Genomic DNA, 13,740 nt, shown 5'->3' on the forward strand with positions numbered 1-13,740 from the left:
AATGAAGGCCGCTGTCGGGGTGCAGACGGAGGAAGCAGAACAGGCCTCTGGAGGGCGAGGAGGAGAAACGGCGGACACCCAGGAGAGGAGGGCTGTCTGCTCGAGGGGTGGTTGCGGTCCAGCCGCCTGTGCAAGCTTCCAGGAAGCCCGAGAAACCAGAGCGTGCTGGTAGAGCAGCTGTTTGTGCTAACTCTGAGACAGTCAGGTAGGGTACGTTGAGGTGTTGTGTCGGGTAGAGCAGCTGTTTGTGCTAACTCTGCGACGGTCAGGTGAGGTTCGCTGAAGCGTTCTGTCCGTTTGTGTCTAATAAGTAACCTAGAGAAGTGTGTCCCTGTAATCTCTGTGTCTGCTGGGTTGGGGTGATGTCATGGTGGGAAGAGAGGAATGCAGAGTGTGTCCTTCTGCCGTCCTTAGCCTCAGGGTGGTCCCCAGGTTCTCGTGAGGAGCTCACACACACTGTCCGACTCCCTTCACGGCGGGTCAGAAGTCGTCACTTGCAGCAGGCTCTGGCTCTGCACCTTGGAGACTAATTTCAGCACTCGGGTGTATTTACTCTCTGATGCCTCCCAAGTGTGAGTGACTTCAGAATGCCCGTGGGGTCAGCCCTTCCGCTTAAGCTTCCTGTGGACAGCCTCGGGAGCCGCGTGTGCTGCCCTCGATCCTCTGCTCTGCGGGCCACGCATTGTGCATCTTCCCAATAGGGGAGCGATCCTCCCTTAGCTTTAGAACTGAAACGTGTGTTTACGTAGGCAGGTTATAGTTGCCAGCAGGAGTTTTAAAATGTCAGCTTCTCTCCTGTCTCTCCCTCCTCAGAGATTAGGGAGATGTGTGTTTCGGTTGTGCTGATTCTGTGGTATTGTGCTTTTACAGTGAAAAGCTCTTAAATCAGACTGCATCCATTCATCTGTCTGTTGACCTGTCCCTGGATGAGCTGGGCGGTAGGCTCCCTGGTGCTGTTGTGTTACCGTCAGGCCCTCTCCCCATGCCTGCTCAGCTCAGCTGCCTACAGTCGGGGCTCGGTGCAGGCACACTCGTGTGAATGCGTGCATCAGCATCCTGTATTTGTGTCCTTTCATCATTACTGCCCCCCTTTCTTGTCATTTGTTGCATGAATTGTCTCTTTCTGTCCCCTCACTTTCAGTCGGTTTGTATCTTTAGCTCTGAGGGAAGTTTCTTATAAGCAGCATGTAGATGGTTCTTGTTTTTATCTAATCAGCTGTCCTGTGTTTTTTGATTGTATCGTTTAGTCTGTTGACATTTGAAGTGGTTACTAATAGGTATGTACTTACTGCCATGTTGCTTGTTTTCTGCTCATGTACGTAGTTTTTCTCTGTTTCTTTGTTCGTTCCCTTGTATTTTGTTGATTTTCTTTAGTGGTATTCTTGTGTTTCCTTCTTTGGAGTTTTTGTGTTTATTGTAGGTTTTTGTGGGTACTGTGGGTCCATATACATTGGTCTGTATCTACTTGTGTTAAACTAGCAGTCGTTCAAGTTCAGACACATTCTAAAAGATCTACCTTTTTTACTTCCCCTTCTTGTTAGTTTTCTCCCCTTAATTTCTACCCTTTACAAGCTGTTGAGAGCCTGTGACAGTGACCAGTCCGGGCTATGTCTTTATTGTTGATCTGGGGGGTCTTTGTCCCTGTGAGTCTGTAGATAGCTTGCCTCCTGGCCTATGTCAGCAGGTCTGCATTCTAATGCTAGCCTGGACTTGTTGATTATCTTAGGAGACCAGCATTATTTTATTGGTGTCAGGTTGTCATGAGGCGCTGTGTGCTAGACTTGTGTGCAAAGGGTGTAAGAAGCATTCAGTAGCCAGAATAGCTGCATTAGAATTCAGCAGACCGGGAGTCACAGAAGTTTAGAGTTTGCGTGAAGGTGCACAGATCTTTATTCTCACTCTTTAACTTAAAGGTGGAACAAAGAAGTCAAAGGAAATGTGCCCCCGCCTCCAGGTCCCACGTGGCATGGGAACATGGTGCCTTGCCTGACTTGCACACCTGCCCCAGGAGTCTTTCATCTAGGCTTAAAATTGTAGGGCTTAAAAATCTTGTAAGGAGGAAGCAAATTATGACACCAAAAATGCGATGATACAACATGTAAAGAGTCCATTAAAGAGAAACGTACAAGGAAGAAAACCTCGGGGTGTCCGGATGGCTCTGCCCTAGTTCACAGGGAGAAGGGACTAATTTCCGGTTGTTGGTCGGGAAGTTGAGGAGCTGGGGAAGGTCGGTGTCTAGCTCGGCACAGCGAGGACGTGGGGAGGCAGGCGGAGAAGGGGCAGTGCTCGGGACGCGCCTTTCCGTCCTTCACCGAGAGCAGACGCGAACGCAGCGTGGGCTCGAGGAGAGGGCACGCGCAGCCTTACCACACAGAACTGGCTCTCCTCCACTCTGGCTGAGGGTCACTGGGCCAGCATGGCCCTGCCATGGGTGTTGTTTAACAGGAAGTGGGGCTGGAATTTGTGGACAGCTCTCTGTTGTTGGAGTAAAATAAAAGTTGTGCTTAAAGACGTTGAACTTTTTTTTTCAGGTGGAACATTGAGAATTTACGCAGATAGCTTAAAACCAAATATTCCCTACAAGACGATCCTGCTGTCCACTACAGACCCCGCGGACTTCGCTGTGGCTGAAGCCTTGGAGAAGTACGGCCTGGAGAAGGAGAACCCCAGGGACTACTGCATTGCCCGTGTGAGTGCTCCCAGGCCACGCGGGCGTGGATGTGGCGCTCACGTGGGCAGATGTGGGAGTTGAACGTGGGCTGACTTTCCCCCTGCTGTGTTGTTAGAATCTGGTAAACTGAGACGTGGGCATATGTATAAAAGACAACATCCTCCCTCCATTACAAAAGTAGTTTGTGTTTCTGTTTGTTTTAAACTGAGTATAAAAAGACAAATTGAAGAAGATAAAAATTCTCTGTAGTTCTAATACCAAAGGATAAGCGATATTTACGTCTTCGTACGTACCCTTCCAATTTTTATTTAGCATATATACTAATATATAGATAACAATTTTATTTTTGTAAAATCTGCTTTAGTGATTGTTTTCTTAACGTAACAACTCAGCATTTAAATGAATCTTGGTTTGCTGTTTGTCACTAACCAACATTTGGTTGATAGACTTAGTTGCCATCCATAATTTCTTGGAGATGAAGGTTGTGTCTTTGACCTGAGTTCTCAAGAAATAACAGTGAAATTTTATACCTCAGAATTGATTTGATCACACTGAGTAAAATCAAGCAGATTTTTCTCTTGTAAGACAAACTTTCTGGTAAATCCTTCACCTTTAACTCAGTCCCAAGTAGGTATTAGCTTTGTAACCATTATTTCTGTCAGAATCTCATTGAAAGTAGATTTTAAAAGGTGTCCTCCTTTCTTTCATCTCAGCAATTGATTGTTAAATAATCACAGTGTGGTAGTCCTAGTTCCTCCTCCCACAAGATTATTTAGGAATAATTTAAAGAACGATATGTTACATGTACTAAAGTCTACCGCACTGTCAGTTTTGGCCAGTCAGCACAGGGACACCCTCAGAAGCTCCCTGTGCCTCTTTCTGCTGTGTGTTTCGTTATGTGGGTGTGGCGTAGCTTGTTCGTCCATCACCTGTTGATGGAATTTGTGTTGTTTCCAGTTTTCATTTTTTAACTCCTACAGTAAAACTGCTGTGAGCATACGTGGTAGGTCTTCTCATAGAAGTACTTCTCTTCTTGAGTAAAGACTCAGGAGAGGGCTCAGTCCCACAGGAGGCACATATGTGCGTGTCCAGCATGGCTGTACCACTTACAGCTCCCCACACGTAGACAAGAGATCCCGTTGCGCTCTCTGCACTCATCTCTCGTTCGGTCGATTGTCTTCCCTGTTCGTCATTCTGATGTGTGGTGGTGTATCTCACTGTGGAAACTCTTATGTTTCCGTGATGATCTGTATATATTTTAAGTCCCACGTGTGATACATAGGCTGTGGATGTTTTTTCCCAGTCTGTGGCTTGGCTTGCCTTTTCATTTTTTAAAGTGGTATCTTTCAATGATTAAAATTGTTAAAGTCTAACTTGGTAATTCTATTTTCGCATTCTATACTTTTTAAATTCTATATGAGATTTGTTACCTCCAAAGTTGTGAACACTTTCACCGGTATTTTATTTTAGGAGTGTCACAGCTTTAGGTCTCACATTGGGGCTGTATGTTCCGTTTCAAGGTAATGTCTGTGTGTGGTATGACGTTAGAGTCACTTCTGTGCCCACACCCAGGTGACCCAGTGCCATTTGTTGCAAAGGCTTTCTTTTTTCCCTCTGTGCTTTGGTACCTTTGTGGAAAATCAGTTGGCCATATATATTTTTGGTTCTAATTCTGGAATCTGGTGTTTCATTTACATATCTTTTTGCCAGTATCAAGCTATATTGATTACTGTAGGTTATCATGAGTCTTTTAAAATCATATAAAGTCCCTATTGCACTTTTTCCTTTTGCTTTAATAAATTGCTTTGGTTATTCCAGCTTATTTGCATTTACACATAAGTTTAAAATCAGCTTATCAGTTTCTACATAAAACCTGCTGGAATTGTGGGTGGGTTTGCACTGACTGTGTAGACGACTCAGAACCCTAGCAGTGTTCAGTCTTTCAAGCTGTGAGCTGAGTGCTGTCTGCTCTGAGCTCTCAGCAGTGCTGGTAGTGTTGTTACAGAGGGAGTTAAATAAGAGGCCTTGCTTGAGTTTTATGGCTTTTTCTTTTTGTTGTAAAGCTGAGAATTTATATTCTGTTGGAAAAACCATTTGCTAGGTCTATAATTTTATGAGTAAAGCCCAATTTTCAGCTGAAAATAGATGAGAAGACAGATGTTTTTATCCCATTGAGATGACAGTAAAGGAATAAAAATCCCTGTGTAAATGCACAAGAACAAAGGGCACGAGAGAAGGGATGGCAGTAGTCGTGAACGCAGTCCTCCCATCCAAGTACTAACCAGGTCCGCCCCTGCTTAGCTTCCGAGACCAGGTGCTTTCAGGCTGGTGTGGCCGTAGATATGAATGCAAGACCTGAAGGAGGCGTGTCTGACTTGCTGGGCCGGAAGCCACCTGCAGAGGGCCCTACGTCCTAGCCCAGAGGACCAGGAGTATGGGGCTCCAGCACTCGCCGGCAGCATTGAAAACCGTCTCAGGACAGGCTGTCCCGAGAGTTGTTTCCGGGAGCAGCCTCCACCAGCCTGCCTGCCCCGCTGTGGCTGCCCTGTCCCTCCCCTCCTGAAGGCCCTGGTCACACTGCGGGGTTGGGGTCCTGGCACAGCAAGGGCTTCACCACAAGCAGGAGGATGGAGGGAGGCTGTGCCCCGAGTCCCGACAGCCAGAAGATGAGCGATTCCTTCCAGACGGCGCCGTCTCTCAGGGAGGAGCAGCCTGTGTGAACTCTGACCTGCGGACGTCCTGGCTCACTAGCAGGCACCCTCACCAGAACCACCTGCTCTCCCTGGGCTCGCCATCAGTGTGAGAGGACGACCCGGACTCAACAGATGCTGGAAAATGCCTTTAAAGTGAAAGACAGACCAACCCGAGCAGATGAGAGAACCTGAGGTAGAAGAGACAAAGCAGGTGGAAGGGCTCAAAGCCGAGACTTGAGACAGAAGGGCTGGGCCGGTGCTTCGGGGGATGGACCAGAGTGCTGTGGGAGGAGCGTGCAGAGAAGGGCCAGGGGCCCAGTGTCAGCGGGAGGGCTGAGAGGGGGTGCGAAGGACATCTGCAGAGGGCAGAGAGACGGGAGATGGGGAGACTCAAGGTCTCCTGACGGAGGGCCAGGCACAGAAAGCGGTAGGAAGTGGAGAGAGAGGTTGTCCAAGAAATAACACTAGTGTGTCTCCCAGACCTGAAGGATTTGGGTTTTTTGGGTCCGTTTTCCTCATACTTCCAGTTAATAACCACTGTGGAAAGTGTCTGAGGATGAAAACAGCAAAGCAGTGGTGTGAATAGAGGCTGCACTGCCGAACAGGGGCCTGACCCTTTCCCACCTGGGCCTCTGAGGCTGTGCGCCCGAGGCTGCAGCTCGGCCACTGCCGCCTGACTCTTGGCGCTGAGGCCCCGGGGTCTGCCAGGGGGGCGCTTGTCCTGTGTGTAAGTCTGTTCAGTGATTCTCAGTCCCTTGAAGCTGCGTTTGAGAGACTGTGTGGCAGGAGACTTCATACTGTGTATTTTCCTTTCCTTAATTTCCGCCTGATTTTATTGATGAAGATGAGAAAATGAAAGAGCACCTTGGTCAGAGTCATGAAGTTATAAAATACTTTCTTTGGGCTTTTTCTGATAGTCTCTTTGAAATCATTTGATGATTCTTTTGAGGGTCATGTAGTTTGGGGATTTTGTTCTAAATACTGTGTTCTTGAGCATTTTTTTCTTTTTTTCCCTGCTAGTTTAGGCAAAATGAGTTAGGGGTTGATAATTGTTTTTATCCTCGAGATGGAAATCCTTTGCTTTCTTGCCCTCTCACTGATCATGTGATGCGAAGCTCTTCCATACTCACTCACTCATCTCTTCTGTCTCTTCAGCGAGTTACTCTGCACAGGCGGGTTCCGGCTCTTTGTTAGGCGCTGTGCTGTGTTGGATGCTGTGTTAGGTCAAAGCTGAGACCTGCCTTCAGAAGAGTTCACAGAAAAGGGAGTCAGGCCGAGAATGAGAGATGCAGGCGTGCGGCCGGCGCCGAGCGCCGAGGTTAGGGGAGGCTCCCTGGGGGAGCCGTCCCCGAGCTGAGGGGTGAGGGGGCCGCTCGCTGGACCCCGAAGTTGGGAGGGGCGTTGCAGGCGCAGTGCCGCATGGGGTCTCGTGGCCTGGCGGAGAATCCGGAGAAGTTCCAAGGGACTTGCTCTCTGAGGCTGCATGGCAGGGTGTGAGACCGAGGAGACGAGTGCAGGTCAGACCCTGGAGCAGCATGCGTTCCAAGCCCAGGATGCAACGTTTAGTACAAGACACTGTGAGGAAATACCAGTTACTTTAGCGTAAGGGTGTGTCGTATTAATAATAAATGTCTTTTTAGGGTAATCTGTAGCAGTGTAGAGAGAAGTTATACGGTTCTGTAGACGTCCAAGCCACTTGATATATGCGCATATGATGTAATTGGGCATAATGTCTGTTATAACATTATTGAATATAACTCAAGTTTGAAAATAATCTCCAAGTGCCAGTAAAGCTTTGTTTTCTGTAGTCGTGTGTTGGTTGGTGTTGAGAGACGGGCTAGAACTCAGCAGGGCATTGGAGACTGGGCCCTGGTCACTGGCTCTTTTCTTTCTGTCGTGGAGTTTTTTTTCCAACGATTAAGAAAATTGCTTGCCGTTAAAATGGAATAAAAAGTAATACAGCGCTACAGATGTGTGAGTATCGTGCGTGCAGTAGCTTAAAAGCCCTCGTTCAGTGAATGGCCGTGTGCTGCATCTAAACTATCTGATTATAACTTAATCAGAAAAAGAATTTTGTACGAGGAAAGGAAAGCTGGTCTCTTCTGCTGCTGCTCTGTGGTTTTCCTGCAGAGGACGTGTTAGATGGGACTGCCTTCTTAACACCCGCGTGACAGTGGAAGGGAGGCTGTGGGCCGGCGGGTCTGCGGTGACGCAGTCCTCTTTCTCTAAGAACCTCCTCACAGGTCGAGCACCGCAGGCAGCCTGCCGACAGCGTGTCGGGGAGCAGACCCGGCTAGCGTTCGGGGCGGACAGAGGGCCAGGCCAGTAACGGCGGTCTGGTCAGCTGGCCGAGGTTTCTACTGGAAGCTGTTCCCTCACTTTTGCCCCTGTTTTTCAGGACTGTTCATAGTGTTTGAACAATTCAGTTCTACAGTGACTTTTTTTAAATTTCCTCAAAAACAAAACATTCTTTTAAACACCCACTGATTCACTTTTTGGGTGTAGTCACAGTTAATTCTTATTTTCTCTTAGGTCATGCTTCCTCCTGGAGCCCAGCATTCTGATGAAAAAGGTGCTAAAGAAGTTATCCTTGATGATGACGAGTGTCCTTTACAGATCTTCAGGGAATGGCCGAGTGACAGAGGTAAAGAGAGATTGTGTTTGTTAAGGAATTAGCTCTGGGATACGGGATAGGTTAGGGTCTAACCTGCCGGAAGAGGCTTTCCACTGCTCAGGCAGTTTCTCCTGATTATTTCAGAGTGGTGAGGGCATAAAGGTGGCCTTTTTGATGAGAGAACAGTTTTCTTGCTTTCAGAAATGCTACTTAAGCTCACTGTTGCTCAGTGGAGGGCCTTGGCATTGACGAAGACGTGAAAACCTACTGCCCGTTAACCCTGACATATTTGAATGTAGATTGGTACTTTCGAGTGTACACTTGCTTCGTACATTTTCTGGACAGTATGAAGTTAAACTTAATTAAAGTCAAATTGCTCTTGATTGTGACCTAATTCAGTGGAATTAAGAGTGTATGTGCCTGTGTATTCATGTGAGCTGTGTTACCACATGTGCGTATGGCCGTATCGATCATAGGGTCGTTTGCCAATAGAAGCCTTTATTCTGAAATAGGTTGTTTTTCAAGCGTATAGCGTGTTTGCATAATTGTTTATTTAAAATGCTTTGGGGAAATTGCTTACAAGAGTTTTCAAGAACACAAAGTTAAATTGCGTGAGCTTCTCTTAATTATGCCTTGGGCAATGGTATGCGATGCTAAGTTGCTTCAGTTGTGTCCACCTCTTTGCACCCCTATGGACTGTAGTCCCCCAGGCTCCGCTGTCCAAGGGATTCTCCAGGCAAGGGTACTGGAGTGGGTTGCTATTTCCTCCTCCAGGGGACCTTCCCAGCCCAGGGCTCAAACCAGGTTTCCTGTGTCTCCCATATTGGCAGGTGGATTCTTGACCACTGGAGCCACCTTGGGAGATGTTAAATTGCATTTTCCTGATGAACCTTGGGCAGTTGATGGTCGATCAGCTATCCATCAACATTCACTTGAGTCGGTTGATAATTTAGTGTTTCTGTTCTAGGGATTTTAGTCTTTCAGTTGAAGAGGAGGCCACCAGACCACATCCCAAAGAAAAGTAAGAAGCACACGGACGGGAAGCCCCTGCAGGGGAAGGAGAGAGCCGACGGGTCGGCCTACGGCTCCGCCCTGCCCCCCGAGAAGCTGCCCTACCTCGTGGAGCTGAGCCCGGGTGAGCAGGGCCACGCTTGGCGTGCTGCGCTTTGTGGCGACCCTTACTCGGATAGCCTGTCTTTTGGTTGACATCCTTTTCTTTTTTAGTAGCCATCATAAGATGGTATTTATTAAAAAAACAAACCCTTAAGATCATAGGATATGTATGCTTATGCATAAGAATAAACCTACCGTGCACAAAAATGGATATTGAAAAACAAAATCTTAAGTAGTGAATACAGAGAGGTTTTGAGACGTTTAAATGATCTACTCCCTTTAAAAAATTTATTTCCCGAAATAAACTTGTAAAATACTTAAGCTACTAAAAATCAGGAAACCGAGACGTGCTTTTCTCAGGACAGACTTTTAGAGGCGGGTGTGTGTGTGTGTCACACCGTCGCTCAGTGTATGAGCGTCCTAGAGAATATCTGGAAACATAGCTGTCTATCCAGGAAGCCCACGCGCCGGAGGAGGGCTGTGCGTAGCTTCAAGTGGTGATAGGCTGAGTGTGCGTCGGGTCAGCCTTCTAGGCTGTGCGTGTGTTTCGCTCTCTTGAGCTGAAGCTGTTGTTACAAGTTAGCCGTCAGGTGGAGAGATACACTGATTTTCTTAAAATGTCTTATGCACACACATTGTTACATAATGTGCTTAATCTGCTTACATACTTGATAAGTGTGTGACACGCGTGTCATTCAGCTGAACTGAGTCATTTCTGTTTATTTGGTTAAAATGGTGCCGTGTGACTTGTACCGTAAAATGCTATCAAGAGCAGAGTCGACCTTCCCACCCAGAGTTTCTTTTAAATGAAGCTTAGCTGAAAGCAAACTGTTATGGAGATAGCCTGTGGGTCCTTGGGCAGGAAGTATGTTTTGCTCTTTGACTCCTGAGTGTTTATTTTTGCTCACAAAATTATGGCTCACTAATGATGGGCCGTGGTCCCTGTGGTCCAGGGCGTCCGCTGGGCAGTGTGCTGTTGATGCAGGCGAATGGCTGCTCTTTCGGTTGACGGTGTAGTTTATAGTCCGTGGCCCTGTGCTGCAGGCAGTAGCTTCTATGTCTGAAGGTTTTTGAAAATCGATCAGCTGTTTGTGGGGAAATGTGAGTATTGCTCTGTCTCTGAGTTCTCTGGCTGAAAAGGTCACGCACACTTCGGTATGGAAGCCTGGCGTGTCTGCATCCGGGTGTGGGGGTTGGTGCTCAGCCGTGGGAGCGGTGCGCGGCGGCTGGGAGACGGCCGTTGGTTTTGAAACTTGGTCTTTGGGCATTGGGTGTGTCCTTTAAAAGTTTGCATTACGTGCTGGAAATTAATGATTATTTCTCCCAAACCAAAATGTTTGAAGATAGTAGTATTAGCCCATAGAGACTTCATACACAGCAGCTGACATAGAATAGTTTTGAAATGAAGAACAGCAAGTTGACTTGGGTGGTAGCAGAGATAGGATGACGAGTGCTCCCCGAGTGCTTCCTAGGTGGCAGACGCTGTTATGGGCCTTGGAGGTGGAGTGGCAGCAAGTCAGATTAAACCCCCGACCTTGGGACTCAGGTTTCGGCGAGAAGTGCTGTTGTGACTGCTTATCTCACACTTAGCGTCTCCCAGGTTGTAAACTGCATGGAGCTGTTTCACAGGTGTAGAGGGGTGGATGGGGGGTCCTGCGCGGCTGCCAGCTGTGTCCTGCTTGCCACCGGACACTGGCAGCGTGCATCATGCACGGCCCCCGCCGCCTCCAGTCAAGGTTGCGGAGCTGCCACCCACGCCTGGGCAGCGGGTGCAGAGGGGCCAGAGGTCTCGCTGCCCTCGTGCGACTCGTGGCCTCAGTCTGAGCGGGCAGGCGTCGTGCACCCGGGGGTCTGCCGCCCTGCCAGGTACGGGGCCGTGGGGGAGCCTGTCTGCTCATGGAGGCCACACTCGGGGGTCACGGAGGCAGGCCCAGTGCCTGCCACGGGCTTCTCACCCCAGAGCCCCCAGGCCTGCCGGTGTGGCCGCTGCGCGCTGAGCACGGTCTGCACGCGGAGTGAGAGGGTGTTTGCCGCCCGCCGCTGGGTGCTGGCGGGTCGGGGGTGAGGACCGCATCGCTGCGTGTCAGCCAGCACGTGTCCTCGGCGGGGCTGTGGGGAGCTGAGGCCTGCAGGGGTTGTCCAGGCTCCTGAGATGTGGGTGGATGCTTCCACTGTCTTCTGGGGGGACAGGGGTAGCGAGTTACATTCTTCTCTGGGCAGAAGCAGTCGGCTGCCCCGGCAGGGTGGGGGTCTCGACTAGCAGCTGCCCACCCTGGCACTCACCTGTTGTCTCAGTGTCTCCCCAACAGCGGGCCGCGGCCTCTCGTGCGCCGCGTGGAGCACGGCTGTCGTGTCCGCGCCCCGGGCTCGGGTGATGCGCTTTTCCCACGGATAGTCGCCCCTGCAGCTCACCCTCTCTGTCTCTCCCCCACGCCTTCTGCATGGCCTCTGTCCTGCTGCGGCCTTCACCTGGGTGCCGTGCATGTCTCCGACCCCAGGGAGAAGGAACCACTTTGCCTGCTACGGCTATCACACTTCTGAAGGTAACGCTATGCTTCCTACTACTTTCTTAACTAGAGCACTAACCACCTCACGGGCAGAATAATGTGAACTGACCACATGCGTGATGTGTTCGTTTTTCAATTAATATAAATAACGTTTCTTAAGAGTTTAATGTCCTTTCATTTTATACGTATCTAGTATTGTTCCATATCCAGAATTCATTTACGAGAAGCTTGTTTTGCAGAAATTTCCAGTTCTTTTGTTCAGGATAAGTTTTAAGTGAGAATTTGAAGTGAAGAAGGGAGAGAGCGGTTTTCTTGACCGTCAGCTCCCCTCTCCCGCAAGACAATCAAGAAGAGGGGGCGAGGCAGGGGAGGAGGAGACAGATGGGGAACAGACAGCCTGAGATCCAGGCCCAGAGAGAAGAGGGCCTGGGCTGAGAGGTGGGGCACAGCGCGTGGGGACGGCCACGTGTGTGATGCCCCAGGAGGCTGCAGAGAAGAAGCCCGCTGGCCAGAGGGCGCCACCCACCCCTGGCCCCTGGTGGGGCCCTCACTGGCATCCAGACCGGATGCAGGGTGTCTTAGTGCTGTCCTCGTTCTCCCGGCTGAAACTCATCTCTTGTCAGCAGAGCTGTGCTTTCTTACTTGGGGCTTGTTTCTCAGTTTTTGTGCAGTAGAGTCTATCTTAGATAGTACATGGAATTATTTCTTTGGCCTGTTTTACTTTTTTTTTTTTTCCACTTTTATTTATTTATTTATTTTACTTTTTTACTTTACAATACTGTATTGGTTTTGCCATACATTGACATGAATCCACCACAGGTGTACATGAGTTCCAGCCCTGAACCCGCTCCCACCACCCTCCCCATATCATCTCTCTGGGTCATCTCAGGGCACCAGCCCCAAGCATCCTGCATCCTGTATCGAACCTAGACTAGTGATTCGTTTTATATTTTAAATGTCACTTTTTGCATGTTGAATGTAATAGTCAAATACGTTCTCATGTATAAAGCTTACTCACCTTTTAGCATCTTATGTTGGTTTGTTGAACTTTGTCCAGACTGATCATACAGGTTTTCATTAGGCATCAGCCAAACTTGGAGTCTGGGGGGTTTGTCCATTTTTAAAGAGAAACAGAAACGAGTGGCACTTACCACCTGTGCTGTGCGCTGCGTTTAGTTGCTCGGTCGTGTCTGGCTCTGTGGGACCCCACGGACTGTAGCCCCCCAGGCCCCTCTGTCCATGGGACTCTCCAGGCAGCAACACTGGAGTGGGTTGCCATGCCCTCCTTCAGGGGATCTTCCCAACCCAGAGATCAAACTCAGTATTTACCACCTATTTTGATATAACATATAAATAGAGTCTTAGACATGTTTCTGTTATAATTTTATTCCTGGAAAGGACTCTAATGTCTTCCTATGTTTTTTAATTTCATACTGTAGAATAATGGAACAATAGAGAGAGAAATACATTTCTTTTTTCACCTGGCATATACCAGAAATACGCATGATGCAGGCATCAGCTTCCCTAAAGTGCCCTTAGTTTTTATGCCAGTTCTATTTGAGGAGACTTAGTGTTTTGGAATTTTTTTTTTTCTAATAGAGTTAGTAAAAATACTCTCTTGATAGTCATGTTTCAGTAAGATTCACATTTCTTTTTTGGTGGTTTCATAACTGTTCTCTTGGTTTGCTGAGTGTGAGCTCTCTGGGCACATGCCCATCATCCGCTTCCTCACTGTGCATCTCCGGCGTCCAGCGCGGCGCCGGGGCCGTGCTCCCGGTCAGCCCTCCTTAGGTGCGCAAGTCCCCCCGCTCCATCTGCAGGGGGTGGCCGGCAGGACCCCGGCCCCTTCATCCAGCCAGCCGCCCCGAGGCGGCGGTCGGGGCAGAGGGCGAGCTGGCTGTGTGGACGTGCTGCCGACTGAGAATGCAGGCGCCCTTGGACTCGCTCTCAGGCTGTGTTCAGAGTGGTCTCTGGGAGTGCTGGAGAAAGCCGCAGCAGACCAGCGTGCAGGGCAGAGTGCATAGTGGTGGAGGCGTGCTGGCAGAGTTGGCAAATGAAATTCAGGGTGGATTTCAGAGGAAACACCGGTGAGTCAGGTGTTGGACGTCGGACCGGGTTTTCTGCAGCTTGTTCGGTAGCCCT

The 13,740-nt window shown here is 49.1% G+C and overlaps 1 protein-coding gene across 19 annotated transcripts in view; it reads left to right on the plus strand.

Moving 5' to 3' along the window:
• AFDN (afadin, adherens junction formation factor) overlaps window positions 1–13,740 on the plus strand; it is a 110,937-nt gene that overhangs the window by 41,135 nt on the left and 56,062 nt on the right. For 13 of the 19 annotated variants that reach the window (XM_042253722.1, XM_042253732.1, XM_042253723.1 and 10 more), the window contains exons 6-9: window positions 2,532–2,689; window positions 7,897–8,008; window positions 8,946–9,113; window positions 11,590–11,634. In XM_042253722.1, the coding sequence (XP_042109656.1) occupies window positions 2,532–2,689; window positions 7,897–8,008; window positions 8,946–9,113; window positions 11,590–11,634 (483 nt within the window). The remainder of the gene's footprint in view (window positions 1–2,531; window positions 2,690–7,896; window positions 8,009–8,945; window positions 9,114–11,589; window positions 11,635–13,740) is intronic. The other 6 variants (XM_042253729.1, XM_027972671.2, XM_060419324.1 and 3 more) reach the window with 1 other exon arrangement.

The sequence above is a fragment of the Ovis aries genome, chromosome 8 (assembly GCF_016772045.2).
Source record: "Ovis aries strain OAR_USU_Benz2616 breed Rambouillet chromosome 8, ARS-UI_Ramb_v3.0, whole genome shotgun sequence".
Taxonomy (NCBI): Eukaryota; Metazoa; Chordata; class Mammalia; order Artiodactyla; family Bovidae; genus Ovis; species Ovis aries.